Raw genomic sequence first — 23,360 nt, 5'->3', positions numbered from 1 at the left:
GATTTTTGTGTGTGGTTTTTTTAATGTTGGTTTTTCTGTTTTTTGTTATTTTTTGATATTTTTCATGTTGTTGTGTGTAAAATACTAATAAAATTTATAATTTAAAAAACAAAAACGGAAAAAAAACAACTGGGTTCCACACAGTCACAAAAACAAAGCAAAAAAGCTGCAAAAACAACAATGCAAAATAAATAGCAAAAACTCAAAACTGAAGTGTGGCACTCAAAAACGGAGCACGAAAAAGTTTGCAAACCGAAACACTTCCTTCCAGGTTTGCAGTGTTTGGGTTCCAAGTTGTTCGAGTACCGAGGTGTTTGAGAACCAAGGTACCACTGTACCGGCAACAAAAATCCATTCCCTCAGCTTTTGCAACTGGAGTCAGTCCAGGCCCGGCCCTCCCAGGCCAGGTGGGAAAAGACCTGCAAGGCAGGGAGCAGCTCTTCCAAGAATCACAGCCAAGATGGTCGCAGCCAAAGGCTCATGGGGAACCTGCGATCAGGATTCGAACCCAAGAGCAGCTATCCCCTCTTGTGGCTTCCAGCAACTGAGATTCAGAAACATTACTGCCTCCGACTGCGGCTCCATTGCGGCCAGAAGCCACCGACAGCCCTTTCCTCCACGAATTTGCCCCATCCTCTTAAAGCCGTCCAAATTGGTGGCCAATCACTGCACCCAGTGGCAGGGAGTTCCATAGTTTAACGATGTGCTACATCAACAGGTCCTTTCTTTCTCGGATGCCTGAGAAAACCTTTGCCAAGGTGTGCTTTGGCCGTGGTTCACTCCGAGGTGGTCTTTCCGGACCAGGCTGTGTTGGGATAGGGAGTGGGCCCAGATTCTCTCCCCACACTTGAGCCCCTGGCATTCGCCGAACCCAGCTGAGACCCCTTGATCTGTTTAGTCTTCCGGGCTGGTGCCACACGGCCTCCGAAATTCCTGTCCATGTTCATGGAACCACTTGTTGGCCACTATTAAAGAGAGGTGGGGATTAATAATACAGTGGTACCTCAGGTTACATACGCTTCAGGTTACAGCCTCCGCTAACCCAGAAATAGTACCTCAGGTTAATTTTTATTAATTTTTCTGCTTTACTATTTAAAGTACAGGGCTCATTTTTACATCCTTCATTTTTACGTCTTCTCTTTCCATGGCTCATTTGGCATATCATCAATCCCTGTATATTTTACAAAAACATTACCATTGTTCCATTATTACATCCATTGAAACTTATTAACACTTGAATTTATCCAGGGGCGCCGACTTATAAAAAATATTGGGGGAGCCCGCGAAAGCTCATGAATAATAAATAAGCTCATGAATATGCAGATAAAGTGGCGCCGCCTCCTCGTGAGCGAATAGGGGAGAGCGTGCTGCGCCTATTAATCAGCTCCGAAGGAAATTGGGTGGAGCTTTTGCTCGGGAGGGAGGGAGGGCAGGAAGCATGCAGCCCGACCCTGTGCATTTTGGGCTGGGGGAGGGGCGGCAGTGGCGCTCTGCTGGAGGGGCGCCGGAGATTATTGGGGGGCGGAGCCCCCCCAAACGAATTTTTGAGGGGGCTCGGGCCCCCTCAGGCCCCATGGAGTCGGCGCCTATGAATTTATCTTAATGCTGCCCAGGAGTCACATTTGGGACGGTAGGACATTCACCCCTTTTTAAGCATCCCTCCCCACAATTGAAGGCAAAACTAATTTATATAATTTATTGTTATATAATAGTAATTTATTGTTTATTATTTAATAGGACTAATTTAGCCAGCTAGCCCTGGTGATCACCTAATGTTTATTGGATGGATTTCCCCCCTAAATTGATTTTTAAATTCTGAATTTATTGTTATTTGCATTTTATACTGTATTTTATGCTGTTTTTTGTTGCATCAATTAAGTGTTTTAAATTTCTTGTTAGCCGCCCTGAGCTCGGTTTTCTGAACCGGGAAGGGCGGGGTATAAATAAAAAATTATTATTATTATTATTATTATTATTATTATTATTATTAATCATGTCTATTTCACTTCCCAGCTTTTGATGGCACAGCAGTGAAATTGACTGAGCTCCTTGGCAAGGCATTTTTTGTGTGAGCCCCCTACCCTCGTAGGAACTTGACGGCTGAAATTAGCCGGTCAGTTCCTTCCTTCCTGCACCCTAAGCTCTGCCTCTTACCCCATTTGTCTCCGGCAAGGACCGGGCAGCCAGCGTGGAGGGTGTCGTCGTCCCCGTCCCCGTTCCTGCGAAGGTTCCACCAAAAGAGAGCCGCGTTCTGCAAAGGGGACCAGAAAATAAGAATGTTTTCAGGCTCCAGATTTAGCAGCATGGCAGGCACCCAGCTGAGTGCACAAATCCCGTTCCTTTGAGCATTTACAGGGGTCAGTTTCCCTGAAAAAAACGTGCTGAAAACAGGTAAAGGTAAAGGACCCGTGGACGGTTAAGTCCAGTCAAAGGTGACTGTGGGGCTGTGATGCCCATCTCGCTTTCAGACCACCTACAAGAAACCTCTGACCTCTGTAATTGCCAACAAGGGTTTTGCCACCAAGTACTAAGTCATCTTTTGCAAAGGGATCAAATACTTATTTCACTCATTGTAATCCACATCAATCTCTGACTTTTGTCTTCTGGGTTTCTGGGGTTTTTCCTGTTGTTATTCTGTCTCTCGCAGCTACAATAAACCTATCATTAAAATTATGGACTGGTAATTTATTCGTCAGGGGGCAAATGGGCAAATTTAGTAGGGGATCAGTTTCTTTCCCCCCTCACTGTAGGTACTGCTGTGGCAGGAAGGTAAGCGGTGTTTGTCCACAGACAGCTTTCATGTGGCCAGCATAAACCATTTCTGGTGCAACAGAACACAGTGATGGAAACCAGAGTGCATGGAAACGCTGTTTACCTTCCCGCCGGAGCGGTACCTATTTATCTACTTGCACTTAATAATAATAATAATAAATTTTATTTATATCCCGCCCTCCCCAGCCGAAGCCGGGCTCAGGGCGGCTAACAACAATAAAACAGTACAAAAGTACAACATAAACAACATTCTAAAATCATTCATTATAAAAATTAATTAATTCAAGCCACTAGCAACCATTGGGCCAGAGCTCTGCGAAGATTGCCGAGGGAGGGAGTTAGGCTGTGCCCTGGCCAAAGGCCTGGTGGAACAGCTCTGTCTTGCAGGCCCTGCGGAAGGATGTCAAGTCCCGCAGGGCCCTGGTCTCTTGTGACACTTGTGTGCTTTCGAACTGCTAGGTTGGCAGGAGCAGGGACCGAGCAACGGGAGCTCACCCCGTCGCGGGGATTCGAACCACCGACCTTCCGATCGGCAAGTCCAAGAGGCTTGGTGGTTTGGGCCACAGCGCCACCCACGTCCCCAGGGAACAAGAACCTTCATGGCATGTGTGCAGAGAAATAACCTAGGCCCCAGATGAATGCACAAATCCTGTTCCTCTGAGCATGCGCAGAGGGGCAGTTTCCCTGAAAAAACATTTGCTGAAAAAAGACAGCCCCCTGAACACAAAGGGGTGTGTTGGCACAGCTGCCAAAGGTGTGGGCGGATGATAAATTTGAGCCTCAGATGTCTCTTTTTTATATGTTCAAGGAAGTTGACGACTTGCTCCTAGAATCATAGAATAGAATCCTAGAATCATAGAGTTGGAAGAGACCACAAGGGCCATCGAGTCCAACCCCCTGCCAAGCAGGAAACACCATCAGAGCACTCCTGACATATGGTTGTCAAGCCTCTGCTTAAAGACCTCCAAAGTAGGAGACTCCACCACACTCCTTGGCAGCAAATTCCACTGTCGAACAGTTCTTACTGTCAGGAAGTTCTTCCTAATGTTTAGGTGGAATCTTCTTTCTTGTAGTTTGGATCCATTGCTCCGTGTCCGCTTCTCTGGAGCAGCAGAAAACAACCTTTCTCCCTCCTCTATGTGACATCCTTTTATATATTTGAACATGGCTATCATATCACCCCTTAACCTCCTCTTCTCCAGGCTAAACATGCCCAGCTCCCTTAGCCGTTCCTCAGAAGGCATCGTTTCCAGGCCTTTGACCATTTTGGTTGCCCTCCTCTGGACACGTTCCAGTTTGTCAGTGTCCTTCTTGAACTGTGGTGCCCAGAACTGGACTCCTCTCTCTCTTTTGATCGTGTTACCTTTGATACCTCTTTTCATGCCCCAGAGAACCCTTCTTTCTGCAGACTCACCTTGACAGCAGGAATGCTGAGGTTTGCATAGATGAAGGCCGTGGACCCTCCGGCTTCTACCAAGCTCAGCTGAGCAGGAAAAGAAATGGGACAATGTTATCCTTCGGCTCAAGGTGGCGTATGTGGTTCTCTATATCTCTCAGCCTAACTATCTCACAGGGTAGTTGTGGAGTTTAAAAGAGGACAGGGAGAACCATGCTGAGTTTGTTTTTTGTTTTTTGCACAGAAAAAGAAAGTTTTGGAGCTATTTTCAAGGAAATTCACCAAAATCTACACTTCCAACGTGGATTGCCAGACACATGGCAGTGCTAGGATATAAAGCATGAGACTTTTTTTTTATTAAAAAAAATCATTTTTATTAATTTTCCAATAAAAAAAATCCAATTAACATGAGACAATCTCAGAGTCATGAGTTGGAGCCCCATGCAAATAATAACAACAACGACAACAACAACAATAATAATAACAACAATAATAATAATTTATTTATACCCCACCCCTTTTGGCTGGGTTTCCCCAGCCACTCTGGGCAGCTTCCAACCGAATATTAAAATACAGTAATCTATTAAACATTAAAAGCTTCCCTAAACAGGGCTGCCTTCAGATGCCTTCTAAAAGTCAGATTGTTGTTTATTTCCTTGACATCTGATGGGAGGGCGTTCCACAGGGCGGGCGCCACCACTGAGAAGGCCCTCTGCCTGGTTCCCTGTAACCTCACCTCTCGCTACTTTGCAAAATGGGCAGAACTGATCCTCATTGCCATTAAAGAAACTAAATATATTAGCTTCTTTGACTGGTGTGATGAGCATTTAGAAATATCAGGGGAGGTCTGCTTCACCCTCTTTTCCCTTCTCCAAATCACCCTTCGCCCCAGTAACTCTTCCCTCCCACAAAAACATCTCCCAAATCACGCTTGTCCTAGAAAATACACTGCAGAAATCTAGCTGGAAAAGAAGCACTGGGCCAGCTGTTTGAAGCTTGGCAAAACAAAAAACAAAAGCAGCCCTATCCTTCTTGAAGCATATACAGTGGTGTCCCGCAAGACGAATGCCTCGCAAGACGGAAAACTCGCTAGACGAAAGAGTTTTCCGTTTTGGAGGTGCTTCGCAAAACGAATTTCCTATGGGCTTGCTTCGCAAGACGAAAATGTCTTGCGAGTTCCTGCTGGTTTTTTCCCTTCCCCCCCCCTCTTTTGCTAAGCCGCTAAGCCGCTTATCAGCTGACCCGATCAGCAGATAAGCCACTAAAAGCCGCTAATAGCGCTAATCCGCTAATCCGTCAATGGGGTTGCTTCGCAAGACGAAAAAACCGCTAGACGAAGAGAATCACAGAACGGATTCTTTTCGTCTTGCGAGGCACCACTGTACAGAGTTCCCTGGCAAAACCACAATATCCTTTGCAGATCCCAGCAAAGAGAAGAAGACTCACATAGACCATCAACGTGGCAATTCGGTTTCCGGATTTCATCCTGTAAAGGGGGCTTTTTCTTGACTGCATTGGGAAAAAAGAGAATTCCTTGATTACGAAACACCAGGTGGTTGCATTCATCAAGTTTTAGTACTTCCACAACTGGAATTGTCTACCACAAAACCTGAGCATAACTGCAAGTTGTCCTACAAGAGCAGAACCTCTGCAGTCAAACTGGTGGGAAGTCACGGGTGGAAAAAGATTTGTACGGGGAAACGAGTATTCAGTTAAGAATCTATGCTGTAAAGAAATCAAGTATATATGTATATGTACAATTTACATTTGATAAAAACTATATAAATACACACACACACACATACACACACCGGTTTAAATTTTAAAGTGTAGGTGGAGCTTAGGACTGTGCTTGTGGCAAGGGGAAGCAGGAAATATAATTAATTATAAATATAAATATAAATATAAATATAAATAAGAGAAGTTTAAAAAGACAGAAAGACTTGGATTGCTTCCAAAGAAAAATGCAAGTGTTTACATCTCAGACAATACAGTGGGACCTTGGTTCTCAAATGCCTTGATTCTCAAACGCCTTGGTTCCCAAACTCTGAAAACCCGGAAAAAAGTGTTCCGGTTTTCAAACGTTTTTTGGAAGCCGAACATCCGATGCAGCTGTTGGCTATTGTTTCCGGGGCGCCTGCACCAATCAGAAGTCGTGCCTTGGTTTCTGAGCATTTCGGAAGCCAAATGGACTTCCAGAATGGATTAAGTTTGGCGCTTTCGTTTTTGCTATTTATTTTTCGTTTTTGTTTTTGAGGCTTTTTCGGTTCATTTGTTTTTGTGACTGTGTGGAACCTACTGATCAATTGATTGTGTGACTGCGGAAATGGATAAAACCCCCCATCTGAACAATGACTATCATCAGTGCAGGTAAAAAAAAATATCATAATTTTAATTTTTATCATCTTCAATACTGTCTTATTTACTTTATAGTACAGTACATTGATTATTGCTTTCATTTTATGGATCAGCGGTCACGTTAGATAGTAAAATTCACATTAAATTGCTGTTTTAGGGGTTGTTTTTAAAAATCTGGGACGGATTAATCCCTTTTGCATTACTTTCTATGGGAACGTGCGCCTTGGGTTTGGAACGCTTTGGTTTTGGAACGGACTTCTGGAATGGATTAAGTTTGAGAACCAAGGAACTACTGTATCAAACTGCTTTCATGCCCTGCCGGACTCTGCAGCAACAGACTCACCGTCGCGTGGTCAAAATGGGGCTCGTAGTGCCCACCTAATCCGTAGTTTACCACCTGCAGGTATTCTGCGTAAGGGGGCTGGGTGTTGAGGCCGGTCAGGGCTGCGACCCGTCGATCTAAAGCCACGATTGCTGGATCCAAGGTGTCTTTCAGCCAGGCACTAAACAAGGCACAGTGAGCAGGAAAGAGTTGAGCTCAGAAGTGCAGTCGTGTACCGTATTTTTCGCTCTATAACATGCACCCGACCATAACACGCACGTAGTTTCTAGAGGAGGAAAATCCGTAGGCATGCCACCCGTAGGCATTCCCTCCATAACACGCACAGACATTTCCCCTTACTTTCTGGGAGGAAAAAAGTGAGTGTTATGGTGCAAAAAAACGGTAAATATGTACAATTTTTCTGTTTAAGGGGGGGCTCACAAGACTACTTTGAGGGGCCCGAAACTGCCTTGGCCCCTAGGAGTCAGCGCGCCTGCTCAGAACCCAAAACAAACTACAGCTCTCACGATTCTTGGGGGGGGGGCATGGCTATTTAAAGTGGTACAGCGCTGCTTTTAAATGCATAGTGCAGATGAGGCCAGAGTATTAATCGATTTAAAATATCTTCACGATTCTGTTCATTTTACCGCTGCCATTTCAAGCCAAGATCCTTCTGTTTTTCCCAGAGGTGAGGGAAGAGTTAATCGCTCGTTCATCCAACCATAATTCAAAGCCCCCCACCCTGCAGAGAATGGAATTCCGGCGGTCAGTGGGGGTCTCTCAAACCCAGATTGCAAAACCCAGCGCTGAGATCATCTCGGAAAATATTTGCCAAGGCTGCTCTGCAACCGCAGCCTGTCTCCGTCATCCTTTGTGTGGAAATTCCATATCTAGCTCTGCATTGCAAGACGACTCAATGAAGTCATTTTTTCCCAGCCTAAGAAGCCTGGAATGATAAACGCAGCTGTTGGCTATAAATCCTGCCCTTTGGCAGTTTGCAGAAGAATAGAAACCTGGATTGTAGTGTACTAGGGAGATGGCAGGCCTGATCCTGAACTATTCACTTCTAGATTGCTTGCTCAGATTCCTTTGCTCAGTGGCAGAACACCTGGTTGGCATGCAGAAGGTGGCAGCTTAACCAAACAGAACGTCTGGTCCCCTCCCCAGCCTCTCCATTTAGAAAAAAAAGGATCTTGGCAAACTAATGCCAGTGTACTGGAAGAAGCAAAGATCATCCATGTCGAAGCAATGATTCTTCAACATCAACTTCGTTAGACTGGTCATGTTGTGCAGATGCCTGGTGATCGTCTGCCAAAGCGACTACTCTATTCTGAACTTAAAAATGGAAAGCGTAATGCTGGTGGTCAACAAAAGAGGTTTAAAGACTCTCTCAAGGCAAATCTTAAAAAATGTAGTATAAACACCAACAACTGGGAAACACTGGCCTGCGAGTGCTCCAATTGGAGAACAGCCTTTACCAAAGGTGTCATGGGCTTTGAAGACACTCGAACTCAGGACACAAGGGAGAAATGTCCTAAGAGGAAGGCACACTTGGCAAATCCACACCGTGATCAACTCCCGCCTTGAAACCAATGTCCCCCATTGTGGAAGGATGTGTGGATCCAGAACTGGCCTCCACAGTCACTTACGGACTCATTGTTAAGACTGTGTTTAAGGAAGACAATCTTACTCGGCTATGAGGGAACGCCAAAGAAGAAGAAGAGGACCCTATTAAAATGAGTTATTCAGAAGAGCAGTTTGCACGACCCACTCAGGAAGATCATAGTGCAATAAAATTCTGCAAATAATATTGCATGAAAAGTACAGTGGTACCGCTGGTTGCAAACGGGATCCGTTCCAGAGCGATTCACCGCTTCTGCGCATGCATGTGGTGTCATTTTGAGCGTCTGCGCATGCGCGAGCGGTGAAACCCGGAAGTAACCCTCTCTGGTACTTCCAGGTCACCGCGGGACGCAACCTGAAAAGATTTAACCTGAAGCAAACGTAACAAGAGGTATGACTGTATTGTTTATGTATTCTTGCTAAACAAAAACATAAGGTAGAAGGAAATGTAGGGCATAAAATGTTTTGATTGATTGATTGATTGATTGATTGATTGATTGATTGAGCTAGCCTGCAAACGTGACAAAAAGGCTAGCAACCTCAGCCCTGCGGTGTGGGATGTCCCTGTAGGCACCCCTAAATTTCACGAGGGGGCCAGCTCCTTGCACATCCGTTGGTACGTCAAGCGACGCAGCTCCTTCACTCCCTGAGATTTCTGTGTGTTGCTAGCAAGAGACTTTACCTTTTGCTTATTCGGTAGTCTGCTTTCTGCTGCTTCTCTCCCGAGGCAACCACCGACCTCTGCAACTGGAGAGGCGAACAGAGAGAGAAAAACGCAAGAGGTTGCAGTGTCAAATCTGGAGTGGAAAGGAGACAGGATGGGCTTTGCTTCTGATGTTTGGCTGAGTTATAATAATAAAAATATATATATGGGAGGATGACATAGGCTCTGAGATTAATCCCACTCAATGGACCAGAATGTGGTCTAAACCCCCCCCCTTTAAATCCATATCAACAAAAAGAAAAGAACTCACCCTGAAACTCACCTGCAGGTGGTACCTAACACCAAGAAAACTAGCGCTAATAAGCTACCGCAGAGAGATGACCCAGAGTCACCCATGGAACCGAGTTTGGGGATTTTCTTAATGAACTAGTTTGGGTCGGGGGATGGTCTACGGCTCTATGCCTACAGATCTGTACACAGAATCTGGCGACCATCCGGGTCGTCTTATGATCTTTGCCTAACAGGGAAAGGTCAAATTTTGTTTTAAATGTTTGTTTTCCTTCTGGGATTGTACCCCCAAGTGTGTTTTATAAGCTGCTCTCCGACCGTAATAAATTATCTCTCTATTATCTATCTATCTATCTATCTATCTATCTATCTATCTATCTATCTGTCTAGTGCTAATACGCCCAGGAATCTCACCAAAATGCTGGAAGGGTGCACCTCCACAGGCACATACCTCCACATGTGGTGGGAGTGCCCCAAATACGCAAAATAACTAAGCAAGTATTAGTTAAAATAATATTTCGTTTATACCCCACCCATCTGGCTGGGTTACCGAAGCCACTCTGGGCAGCTTCCAAGACATAAAAACATAATAAAACATCAAACATTAATAGTAACAATCTGATCCAATATAAAAGTCACAATAACTTTAAAATAAACAACTGATATCAAACAAAGCAACATTCAACAATCCATCAGAATCAAATAGTAAATAGTAAAATTAAATACCAGCAAATAATAATTAAACAGTCCAACCGCAATAAAGAATTACCAATCTATAAGCAGTGAAAGGAATAGCAAATCACAATGAATAAAATACCATAAAACATACAAAACCATGTAAAAGGGTCAAATTGAGAAGCAAAGAAGCACAACTTATAAAAGTATTTTTAAAATAATAATTAATTAAAGAGTGGCAGATGAAGATGATGGACCTTGAAGAATTGGTGAAGCTGACAGAAAAAATCCGAAACCAGCACAATCAAGTATTCCAAAAGGACCAGAGTAAATTTATACGATATCTGAAATACTATTGTAAGCAATTAACATCGCTAGCAGGGTTATCTGAAGACTTGTAATGAGAAGTTTTCTACCTTTCTATATTTATTCAAATTTTGAGCTATTTTGTAATTGGAATTGGAAAACGTACAAAATGATATAAAGATTAATTTTGAAAGCCATGAGGTGGGAGGGAAGTAAGTCGATAGGCTCTAAAGAGGCAGGCAGGTAAAGTGGATAGCAATGATGTGAATGTATATTATTAAATGGAAAATAAATAAAAATTACATATAAATAAAGAATAATAATTAAAAAATTATGGACATAGTGTTGCACACCACCCCAATCTCACAGCGGTGCAAAATCCCAGGGGTCCCAGGAGTGCTTAACAGGGTCAATGTTTCCTTTTGGAATGAGGCACAGTGGGGACTGTGGTGTCTTTAGGGTATATGGTTTAGTTGCACATTGTTTAGTTGTTTAGTCGTGTCCGACTCTTCGTGACCCCCTGGACCAGAGCATGCTAGGCCCTCCTGTCTTCCACTGCCTCCCGCAGTTTGGTCAAACTCATGCTGGTAGCTTCGAGAAGACTGTCCAACCATCTCGTCCTCTGTCGTCCCCTTCTCCTTCTGCCCTCCATCTTTCCCAACATGAGAATTTTTTCCAGGGAGTCTTCTCTTCTCATGAGGTGGCCAAAGTCTTGGGGCCTCAGCTTCAGGATCTGTCCTTCCAGTGAGCACTGAGGGCTGATTTCCTTCAGAATGGAGAGGTTTGATCTTCTTGCAGTCCATGGGACTCTCAAGAGTCTCCTCCAGCACCATAATTCAAAAGCATCCATTCTTTGGCGATCAGCCTTCTTTATGGTCCAGCTCTCACTTCCATACATCACTACTGGGAAAACCATAGATTTTACTATACGGGCCTTTGGCCTACGAAGGAGGGATTCACAGCACTGCACTCCAAGAGAATCTTGCTTCTGCCCTACCCACAGCCTTAGATTCAGACAGACACCTTATACATGACACCTTCGCAGGTTTCTAACTCCCATTGCTTTATCTGTGGAGTGAAAGGCCCCACACATTTTGCCACCTCACACAGATGCTTTGTGTCCTTCCTAATGTTCCATCCCCGGGCTTTCACATCACACAGGAGACCAGCCTAGGTCAATAAGCCTTTAACACATGCTGATTTCAGAGGATTAGCCGTGTCTAGCACACAGCTTAATCAGGGCTGGATTTAGGTTTGATGAGGCCCTAAGCTGCTGAAGGTAATGGGGCCCTTTATAAGGAAGACTCTTGTGTCTTTATTCTTTTAGGAAGGAATCTAAGGGGTCTTACCAGGAATATACCCCAATCTGGGGGTGCCAGATTGTATTGCTCAACTAAAGAGATTCAAACGAATCTGGAACTAGTTTCTTGCTGTGTAAAGTGGAACGAGTTGTGCTATATATGTGTGACTCACTAGCGTGAGTTAGGAAGGATAATATTTCATCAATATATACTCTCCTACTACCCACAACAGGGACGCGGGTGGCGCTGTGGGTTAAACCACAGAGCTTAGGACTTGATCAGAAGGTTGGCGGTTTGAATCCCCGCAACGGGGTGAGCTCCCATTGCTCGGTCCCTGCTCCTGCCCACCTAGCAGTTCGAAAGCACGTTGAAGTGCAAGTAGATAAAGAGGTACCACTCCGGCGGGAAGGTAAACGGCGTTTCTGTGCGCTGCTCTAGTTCGCCAGAAGCGGCTTAGTCATGCTGGCCACATGACCTGGAAGCTGTACGCCGGCTCCCTCGGCCCGTAAAGTGAGATGAGCGCCACAACCCCAGAGTCGTCCACGACTGGACCTAATGGTCAGGGGTCCCTTTACCTTTTTACTACCCACAACATTCCCACAGCTGTGCCTGGAGTTGCCATTGGAGACTGAACGTGGGGACCTTTGGTATCCAAGAAGGATGCTCCCACTAGGCCGCACACCTGTTAAAGGTGAAGGCACCACCTGTTCCCTCTGGCAACCAGAAACACTCTCAAGATGCTTCCAGCTGCCTAGCAAAGCTAATGTCTGCCTTTGTCTTTTGCATTTCTGGTCATACCTCGGGTTACAGACGCTTCGGGTTGCGCGATTTTGGGTTGCGCACTGCGCCGAACCCGGAACCACCGGAATGGGCTACTTCTGGTTTTCGGCCCTTGCACATGCACAGAAACACTAAATTGTACTTTGCGCATGCGCAGAAGCACCAAATTGCAACCTGTGCGCGCGCAGATGCAACGCTGCAGGTTGTTGCAAACGTGCTTCCTGCACGGATCGCGTTCGCAACCCGAGCATCCACTGTAGTTGAGGAAAACAGCCCTAGGCAGTTGTTAGGAGTAACGCACCCGGCGGAATGGCGTCTAGCCTGGAGAACTGCGTCCACGATGACACACTCGGCCGAGATGCCAGGCTGTCTGGAAGCTGCCCAGAGGAATTGTGATGGATTGGCAGGCAGAGCCCAGTGCCGTCTGGCCTTGGGAAGGAGGAGAACCGCAAAACCGATGTCCCATCCACGCCGTGGATTAGGTTAATAATCTCCATGTGGGCCTGTTTGCGCGGTTGCCGAGGCAACCGGCCGGGATGTTGGATGGAGAAGGAATCGTTTCGGCCAAGTGTGGAGGAGCTGGACCGCAGGGTCTCTTCCTTCTCCTCCTCAATCCTGTCTCAAGGTGGCAATTTTTAAGCTTAATTCTCTCGGCTGCTGAAGGAATCTGAATAACCAAAAAGGAAGTTTTCTGCCCTCTTGTTCAAAGTAGGGTTGGGCACACACCATGTTAGCAGAACTTGAGTGATACTTGTAAACACAACAAATACCATTTGTGGAGTAGACGGGAACAATAATAATTATAATTTATTATTTATACCCCGCCCATCTGGCTGGGCTTCCCCAGCCACTCTGGGCGGCTTCCCAATTTTTTTTAAAAATACTGTAATACATCAAACATTAAAAGCTTCCCTAAACAGGGCTGCCTTCAGATGCCTTCTAAAACAATATTAAAGAATATAAAACTGTGCGGGGAAAACGACGACAGTATAAACAGCGCAATGAAAATGATTGGAAGACTCGTTTTGTCAGAAGTCTTTTTTATTTAAGTGTTTATTTAAGTATTAATTAGGAAGTTTAAGATTTTTAATGCACGTAAATCTTCTTTTACTTCTTTCTTTTTTCTGTGCTTTCTGCTTTTCTTAATTGTTTTTTCTTTAATTTTCTTTTTGGAGTGTGAGATTGTAAATTCTTTGTATGTTCTTTGTATATGTGTGTAATTTAAATTAATAAAGATTATTAAAAAAAACAAAACAAAGTAGGGGTGGGGATGCAAACTGGGGTGGTTCCACCCCCCCTTTTTAGGGGGGTTTGCTAGTATAACAGAATTTGGAGGGAACGAAATTCTCCAGCAGACTAACCTGGTTAGAACGCGCGATTGGTATTTGTAATCATAATGGTAGTGCATTCTTTCGATTTAGCTGCATTGCAGGGGGTTAGTCTGGATGACCTTTGGGGATCCCTTCCAACTCTACGATTGTAGAATTCTATGATTTATTAGTTGTCCTGGGGCAACTTACTAACCAGTTATCGATACTCCACACCCATTGAGAAAGCCTCAAAAATCTCATTGACCACAGCAGCAGTAAAAAAAACAAGTTTGTGGCCAGGATAACCGCCCTTTGGCTCCTATGGGAGGAAGAGGGGCAGGAAAGACGCCTAAGGTACAAAATAAATGCCGATCCATCAAGGGCAATGGTAACCTCAAGGCTGGTTACTGCAAGGCATGGGTAGGCAAACTAAGGCCTGGGGGCCGGATCCGGCCCAATCACCTTCTAAATCCGGCCCACGGACGGTCCGGGAATCAGCGTGTTTTTACATGAGTAGAATGTGTCCTTTTATTTAAAATGCACCTCTGGGCTATTTGTGGGGCCTGCCTGGTGTTTTTACACTGTTGTTTCCAGTGAAATGAGGCTGTATTTTAATGTTTTAATTTTTTTAATGTGGTATTTTAATCTTGTTTTTAAGTTGTATTTCAATCAATTGTTTTTATGTCGGGTGTTAGCCGCCCTGAGCCCGGTCTTGGCTGGGGAGGGCGGGGTATAAATAAAATTTATTATTATTATTTACATGAGCAGAATGTTTGATTTTATTTAAAATGCATCTCTGGGTTATTTGTGGGGCATAGGAATTCGTTCATTCCCCCCCCCAAAAAAATATAGTCCTGCCCCCCACAAGGTCTGAGGGACAGTGGCCCACGGCTGAAAAAGTTTGCTGACCCCTGCTGCAATGCGTTCTACGTAGGGCTGCCTCTGAAGACGGTTCGGAAACTTCAGTTGCTGCAGAATTCAGCGGCCAGGTTGCTCACCGGAGCAAGACGGTTTGAGCACATTACACTGATCCTGGTCCGACTGCACTGGCTAACAATTAGTTTCCAGGTCCAATTCAAAGTGCTGGTTTTGACTTATAAAGCCTTAAACGGCTCAGGACCGCAATACCTCAAGGACCGCCTCTTTCCATATGAACCTACCCAGACCCTGAGATCACCTTCTGAGGCCCTCCTTCACGTGCCTCCTCTTCGAGAGGTCAGGAGGGAGGCAACACGAGAATGGGGCCATCTCTTTTTTAAAAAAATAAATATTTATTGAATTTTCACAAATTATAAAAACACACACAATACACAATACAAACATACACACACAAAACCAAACATGTATAATTTCAAGTCCTTTTTTTCTTAAATCTTACTTCGTCGACTTCCCCATACCTCCCCTTTCTGCATTCCAATTCCCAAATTTATTTCAGCAAATCCTCCCCCTTAATTTTATCTAATCTTTTTCCTTTCCTTTTCTTTTACTTAAACTTATACAGCTATAATCCCTTACTTTCTATAACCACAACATTTTAACACTCATTAATTTTGCAATATTTCTTAAGATAAATTTTAAATTTCTTCCAATCTTCTTCCGCCGTCTCCTTCCCCTGGTCTCGGATTCTGCCAGTCATTTCAGCCAGTCCCATGTAGTCTATCACCTTCATCTGCCATTCTTCCAAGAACGGGGCCTTCTCTGCAGTGGCTCCCCGTCTGTGGAATGCTCCCCCCAGGAAGTTCGCCTGGTGCCTTCATTACACACCTTTAGGCACCAGGCAAAAACGTTCCTTTTTAACCAGGCCTTTGGTTGATCTTACTGACATCCTATGCCTTTTAAAAATGTAGTTCTTTGGGGGGGGAGGGGTTGTTATTGGGTTGTCATTTTTATTTTGATTATATATATTGTGGGTTTTATATTGATCTTGTTCTGTGTACCACCCTGAGACCCCTGGGTATAGGGCGGTATATAAATTCAAACAATCAATATTATTATTAATGTGGATATTCACAGAATTGTAGGATCTTAGAGTTGGAAGGGACCCTAGCGGTCATCTAGTCCAACCCCCTGCAAGGCAGGAATCTCAGCTACAGCATCCATAGCAGAAGGCCACCTAACCGCTGCTTAACAACCTCCAAGGAAGGAGAGTCCACCTTCTCCTGAGGGAGACCGTTCTACCATTGAACAGTTCTTCCTGTCAGAAAGTTCTTCCTGATGTTAGCTAGAATCTCCCTTCTTGTAGCCTGAAGCCAACGACGCAAGAGATTATGATGAAAAGAAAGGAAGGTAGTAATTTGAACTAGTTAATTTTAGTAGAAAGTGAATATTGGAAAATTGCAAAAATTAGATTCAATGAAAATCAGTTAGGAAGGATTCGAGGAAGTCATTTAATAATGGAAATTAATTTGGATTTTTAATTGGAAGAAATTTTATATGTTTGTTTGTTTTTCTTCTTATATGTTTTGTTTATTGTGTTATGTTGTATTTGTTATAAATTTGGAAAATTAATAAAAACATTTGGAAAAAAACACAAAACGACGCAAGAGCCCAGGAGTGACCCGTCCATAGCTGTCAACTGTCCCTTATTTGGCGGGAAACTCCCTTATCCCAGCGCTGTGTCCCGCTGCTGTCCCTTATTGATGAGGTCCCGTAAATTTCCCGGGTTTCAAAGGAAGCAGCTCCTCTCCCTCCCTCCCTGCCGGCCAGGGAGGAGGGAGGCTCCAACTGGGTTGCTTGGCTGTGTTGCTCACCCAATAAGGAGTCTAAGAACGACTGGGGGGGTGGAGCTTGCATGCCTTGTGCCAATCAAATTGGCCGCATTGCCTGGGGACTCGCCTTTGCTCAGCGCTTCCCAGCAGAGAGGTGACGGTGGTTTTCCTTGCTGCAACCCCTTTGCCGGGTTGCTGCGCTGTGGGAACCACCGCTTGAGGCTTCGTTTGGCTGCTGGCTGGGCTTTCTGCCTTTGGCTCAGAAGTTATATACCTGTGCCTGGAAAATCCCTTATTTTGTACTGCTGATCCCTTATTTTTGAGGCTGCTGGTCCCTTATTTTCAAATTTGTAAGTTGACAGCTATGGACCCGTCCCGTTTTGCCGCATAACACGGCTTCCAGGCTCTGGCAAGATATTGCTAGAGCCCCGCAAGATCTCGCAGGGCTTTTGCGAGGTCCCGCCAGAACCTGGAAACCACTGCCGCAGCCACTTCCACAGCAGGCCTGCCCCTTTGGTTCTGTCGCCTGAAGCGGCTGCCTCGGTCGCCTCATGGATGGGCTGGCCCCGCAAGACCCCATTTCCTGCCGCCCCAATGCCCCCGAGCTGCTTACCCGTGGAGCGGCAAGCTCCTTGATCTTCTCCGCTTCGGCATCGCTGACAAAGTCGTGGTAGAGGGCGATGTGGGGCTGCCGGTGAACAATCTCCCTCTTCAGAGGCTGGATAATCAGGAAGGGGGTCCCATTGGTCTCGTAGGAGCAGTAGAGGTGTTGTTGCTGGTACTGGGATGGCTGGAGGAGGACCAGAGAGAGAGGGTGATGCAAGGGAACCTACCTGCAAACCAACCAACCACCAATAGGCCAATATCTATTGCACCATAGTCATAGGCAAAAGGCCCTAGCCCAGGAGCTGGAACCAGTGAGGGCAGTGAATGTCCTGTGTGAATGTCTGGAGGCGGTTGGAAGATGGATGGTGGCTAACAGATTGAGGTTGAATCCTGACAAGATAGAAGTACTATTTTGGGGGGACGGGGCGGGCGGGTGTGGAGGACTCCCTGGTCCTGAATGGGGTAACTGTGCCCCTGAAGGACCAGGTGCGCAGCCTGGGAGTCATTTTATATTAATAATAATAATAATAATAATAATAATAATAATAATAATAATAATAAATTTTATTTATATCCCGCCCTCCCCAGCCGAAGCTGGGCTCAGGGCGGCTAACAACAATCAAAATAGTCCAACATTCTAAAACATTATTGCAAAATTGTCCCTCAGATATCACAAGCAGATCACTGGTGTTATCTATATACCATATTTTTCACTCTATTGGACGCACCGGACCATAGGAGGGGGAGAACAGGGAATTTTTTTTTCTTGTTCTCCCCCTCTAAGTTAAGGTGTGTTCTGTGTGTTCAAGGTGCGTTCACCCGAAGCCTCCGGCTTTGGGTTTCTTTCGACCCGCTCTTTGGGGCTGGCGGGGGGGGGAGCGCTGCTTTCCCCCACCACTAACCCCAAAGACCAGGTCGGGGAACAGCGGGAAGGCGGCGCTCCGCCTCCCCGCTGTCCCCCCAGCTTGTGGGGCAGGCGGTGGGGAAAGCAGCGCTTCTCCCCACCGCCAGCCTCCAAACCAGGTTGGGTTTGGAGGCTTGCGGATATCTGCCCAAAGCCTGGAGAGTGAGAGGGGTCGGTGCGCACCAACCCCTCTCATTCTCCAGGCTTCAGTGAAAGCCTGCATTCGCTCCATAGGATGCACACACATTTCCCCTTCATTTTTGGAGGGGAAAAAGTGCATCCTATAAAGCGAAAAATACGGTATTTAAAAGCTCATCAGATTCCCCATGGAAATGTGGCATTTCTATCCCAAGGACACCGAAGGCGCATGGATGCTCATTCCACAATGAACACCCGTCTGATAACATCATCCTAACACTGCTGGGGTTTGTAATTATTTTGTAAAAACAAAACACCAAGGTTGAATTCCGTGCCTTTTCTGCGGCCCCACCTGAGACCCCAGAGTCTGGCACAGCTTCTCATAAATATCTCTGGTCTCCAGCTGGGTCACGTTCGGCCTCTGCAGGGACGCCCCTTCTTCACCACTCTCGGGGTTCACCAGCAGCAGCTTCTCGTACTTGAGAACATTCCTCGCCATCCTCTTGTTGCTTGGATCTGGTCGAGATAACAGGTGGTCTGAATCCAAAAGTGGATATACATTTTTAAAAGCCCCCCCCTGCCCCTTTAGTAGCCATCGAGCATGCAGAAATGACGCGGTCGCCCAGGTCCAGGAAAGTTCGCCCCATGTGCCAGGTTGCCACTGAAGGCAAAGGAGCAGAGCCAGTAAGAAAAAGTTGGCAACCTGGTTTTAATTATTGGTAGCTTTTCAACTTGGCCCCGTGACCGTGCCAACTTGGCCCTGCGGTCGTGGGGGCCGTGGGGGGGGCATGTAGCGTGAATATACCTGGCATAGAAATTTGTGGGTGCCTGGCCCCTTCATGGGGAATTTTGTTGGTTCCTTTGCACCCAGAGCCCAGGGAGTTGGCACTAATGCAGAGCAGTACTGAAGCATGATAAGTAATGAGAATGACATTGAAACAAATGCTTTGCTTTGTTTTGTTTTTTGGGTTGTTGTTTTTTGATCACTTTGTGTAAACCAAAGGTGGGTTGCCAACTGACTGTTAAATATGTCCTGGCCTGCTCTTGTACTCTCCCCCCCATTTTTTATTTATTTTATTTTATTTAACAAAGTAATAAGAATAGATAAATAAGAATAAAAGTGTGCACCCCACCATTGAGACCATTCCATTGCAACTATCCAACCTCCCAAAATTTCAACACCTCTTGCCATGGTTTGACCCCTTTCCATTTTAAGAGTACAAAATTCTACGAACACCCTCCATACCCCCTCAAAATCATTTCTCCTGCGTATTAATTTATCATTAATAGCTATATCCCACACCTCTTTATACCATTCTTCCATTTTATATTCTGCTTGCCCCTTCCGCTTCCTAGCTATAATAATGCGTGCAGCTGTCAATAATTTGTGAGTGAGTCCTTTGTAGCCTGTGAACCTTCCACCCCATCGTAGATTGATAATAAGGCTGCCTCTGGACTTTTGCTCAGCTTTAACCCACGGATTTCTGTCATCTCCTTAAACACCCTTTGCCAGAAAAATTGTACATATTTACACCCCCACCACATGTGAACACAATTCCTTTGTTTATTTGATTTAATCTTGCCCCTTCCACTTCCTAGCTATAATAATGCGTGCAGCTGTCAATAAATTTGTGAGCGAGTCCTTCATGTTCTTGTACTTTTAAGAGCAGCTGCATTCAGCTGAAAAGCTTCGTGGCAAGAAACTGAACACAATCACCTGCTAACTGAATGGCTGTTAGTTAGAGGCTGTGGTTCAAAAGCTAGCAGCTCTGGTGGTTTATATGCAGGTAGAATTAGGTGGGTCTTTGGCCGGCTGCAGCCAACTCCCTTTACCTACGGATGTTAAGTTATTTGAGAATCTCTGCAATAGAGAGAGAGATGATTTCAATCTCCGTTACTGATACATGAAATCCTTACCAGGAGACAGCATTACTTTCCAGTTAGGTAACCCAGAATAAATGTGGGATTGCTGCTCCTTTTTCAAATGGAGGGTTCTTAGTTGTGTAGGGAATTTCAGTAGGAAACAAGTCGTATCTGCTGAAAGTCAATTTTCACGGCTATGAAAGGTGCAGTATTTTTTTGTTTACATGCCCGCCTCATTTTAATGTTCCTCTGATATTTACTTCCCTATGTTCAACCCGGAATCCCTTATTCCCTGGGAGAAAAATGCCCCGGCTGGTTTAAACAGAAACTGTTCCCGCCCTAGTTATGAAGGCCCACTGGATGATTGTGCAATTTATGAGGAGAGCATCTAATCCTTTAAAGCTTGACGTTTGGAGTGACTAAGTAACATTCTTCAGTCTGACAGGATCTGGACAAGAAGCACATACCGTAGTGAAGAAATTCTTGGGAAAGGCTTAAGGCATGAGAGATGTTTCCTGCCTTTAAAAAATGAAGAGGGGAGAAAGCAAAAAGTTAGATTTCTGGGGGGAAATAGACACTCAAGCTGACATGAAAGCAAAGTGTGTGTGTGTCTGTGTGTGGAGGCTATTCTTACTCAGCAAATGGGGAGGGTTGCACTCTACACATGCTCAGAGGAACACCTGATTTAGACTTGAAAGAAAGATGAAAGAAGGTTCATAGAGAGTCAGGGCATGCTTTCAAGTGTCACCCAGGGTCCCAAGTGAACAATTCAGTCTTCCATTGCCAGGCAAGCTGAATATTCCCTGCAAGGAGTTCCACCAGTGTGACAGCAGAGGGGAGCAGCACACTGGGAGTGTCTGGAGGCGGTTGGAGGATGGATGGCTGCTAAAAGATTGAGGTTGAATCCCGACAAGTACTGTTTTTGAGGGACAGGGGGTGGGTGGGTGTGGAGGACTCCCTGGTCCTGAATGGGGTAACTGTGCCCCTGAAGGACCAGGTGCGCAGCCTGGGAGTCATTTTGGACTCACCGCTGTCCATGGAGGCACAGGTCAATTCTGTGTCCAGGGCAGCTGTCTCCCAGCTCCATCTGGTACGCAGGATGAGACCCTCCCTGCCCGCGGACTGTCTTGCCAGAGTGGTGCATGCTCTGGTTTTCTCCCGCTTGGACTACTGCAATGTGCTCTATATGGGGCTACCATTGAAGGTGACCCAGAAACTACAACTAATCCAGAATGCGGCAGCTAGACTGGTGACTGGGAGCGGCCGCCGAGACCACATAACACAGGTCCTAGAAGACCTACATTGGCTCCCAGTATGTTTCCAAGCACGATTCAAAGTGTTGGTGCTGACCTTGTAAGCCCTAAACGGCTTCGGTCCAGTATATCTGAAGGAGCGTCTCCACCCCCATCATTCTACCCAGACACTGAGATACAGCGCTGAGGGCCTTCTGGCGGTTCCCTCATTGTGAGAAGTGAGGTTACAGGGAACCAGACAGAGGGCCTTCTCGGTAGTGGCGCCCACCCTGTGGAATGGGCAGGGTATAAATAATAAATTATTATTATCCCACCCTCCTCCCCTCCTTGAGTGAATCATCTTGTGCAGAATGTGGTATGTGATACTAGTCAAGTGCAACATTCCTTGTTTTCCTAGAGTGGACATGCAAGGGGATGTTTGGTCCAGCCAGTCGAAAACTTCCTGTTTCCTCCTGGCTGGGGCATACTTCCTCTGCATGTGACTAGAGGTGGGTGTGACCTTACCTGCGCAGGTAAGAAAAGGACAAGTCATGCAGCACACCTCCTCTCTTTGACTTCATTAGAAGCAGCTTTGTAGAAGCAGCAGCCTTTTATCTAGAGACGCTCTGTTGGCTGAAACCCAACAGAGGACAAAGAGACTATCTCCAATAGTTCCACATGTATATACTTTGTAACTAAGTCTGCCTTCAGGGATCCATCTGTGAACTGATGGTGTGTGTAAATATCTTTTATACACTTTAAATAAGATTGCCATGTGTTTATTCTTTTTAAGAGGGACAATAAGGGAACTTACAGGAACATACAATTCAGTATTGAATTGTATGATAGTGAGAGGCTTACACAAGACTGCAACCAGCTACCCGCTGTGCGTTAAAAGGGGAATTGAAGTGAAGGGCGTGAGGCAGGAGTTAGTAATGCAGGTGAGCTGTGCACAAGCAAGCTGCCAGCTAGCTCTGCTGAGGCTCTTTTTATTGAACAACAAACCCCTGTGCTGCCGAAGTAGTAAGTGAATAACAACATAGGACAGTGATCCCAGATAACCTGACTGTTTCGCTGGAATATACATATTCTCATGATCACTGCTCCTTGTGCATTTTTCTAATCTATCAGTTGTGCTGAAGAAGATTCCAGCAAAACAGTCAGATTATTCGGGATCACTGTCCTACGTTGTTATTCACTTACTACTTCGGCACCATGAACGCCTTAAAAATGTTTTACCACTTAGCTCACAGGATAGCATCTATTACTTTGTTTCAGCCATAGACTTATTATGCTTCTATGGACTTTCAAAGATTGACAGACGTGTGTTCATTTGATTTCAAACATATTAGAGAATTTACAAGTGTACACATTTTGTTTTGGTTGTACTAAATCATGTATACTATGCAATAAGAATTGCAGTGCTATCTAGTATACTGGTCTTCGTGTTGCTTGTATTGTTTGTTGAGGCTCTTTTTACTAGCACAATATGCAAAACCAGACAGATACATTTTGGACTGTGCCCTTTACATCTTCCAGTCACGAGATCGTGGGGTGGTACAAAGTTATTTTGGCACCTGTTTCCAGCGCGTCACTTTCCCCCTGAACAATGTATGACGAAGGAGACCGAGGTCACAGATGGGGCACGGCAGACCACTGAGAAAGCCAAAGGTTAGAGGGCATGATGTTCAGACAGCTGTGGCTTGTCTGCGGGTGGAAGTGTGCTCCACACCCGGCGATCATTCCTTCAGGGAATGTAACCTCTACTAAGTAAAGAGACTTGCGAATGGAAGTTTTGATGCCGAAGAATTGATGCTTTTGAATTATGGTGCTGGAGGAAACTCTTGAGAGTCCCCTGGACTGCAAGAAGATCAAACCTATCCATTCTGAAGGAAATCAGCCCTGAGTGCTCACTGGAAGGACAGATCCTGAAGCTGAGGCTCCAAGACTTTGGCCACCTCTTGAGAAGGGAAGACTCCCTGGAAAAGACCCTGATGTTGGGAAAGATGGAGGGCCCAAGGAGAAGGGGACGACGGAGGACGAGATGGTGGGACAGTGTTCTCGAAGCTACCAGCGTGAGTTTGACCAAACTGCGGGAGGCAGTGGAAGACAGG

General features: G+C 45.5%; 1 protein-coding gene across 1 annotated transcript in view; it reads right to left on the bottom strand.

The window, feature by feature from the left end:
* Positions 1-207: 207 nt before the first annotated feature.
* P4HA3 (prolyl 4-hydroxylase subunit alpha 3) overlaps positions 208-23,360 on the bottom strand; it is a 39,898-nt gene continuing 16,745 nt past the window's right edge. Inside the window, exons 5-13 of the mRNA XM_082219368.1 lie at positions 20,482-20,533; positions 18,504-18,667; positions 17,117-17,293; positions 9,154-9,218; positions 6,870-7,029; positions 5,615-5,677; positions 4,187-4,255; positions 2,155-2,251; positions 208-965 (exon numbers count right to left, since the gene is read on the bottom strand). Of these exons, the coding sequence (XP_082075494.1) occupies positions 895-965; positions 2,155-2,251; positions 4,187-4,255; positions 5,615-5,677; positions 6,870-7,029; positions 9,154-9,218; positions 17,117-17,293; positions 18,504-18,667; positions 20,482-20,533 (918 nt within the window). The 3' untranslated portion in view covers positions 208-894. The remainder of the gene's footprint in view (positions 966-2,154; positions 2,252-4,186; positions 4,256-5,614; positions 5,678-6,869; positions 7,030-9,153; positions 9,219-17,116; positions 17,294-18,503; positions 18,668-20,481; positions 20,534-23,360) is intronic.

This window comes from Podarcis vaucheri (genome assembly GCF_965113315.1).
Source record: "Podarcis vaucheri genome assembly, chromosome: 4".
Taxonomy (NCBI): Eukaryota; Metazoa; Chordata; class Lepidosauria; order Squamata; family Lacertidae; genus Podarcis; species Podarcis vaucheri.
This window is presented reverse-complemented; position numbering and strand designations above follow the sequence as displayed.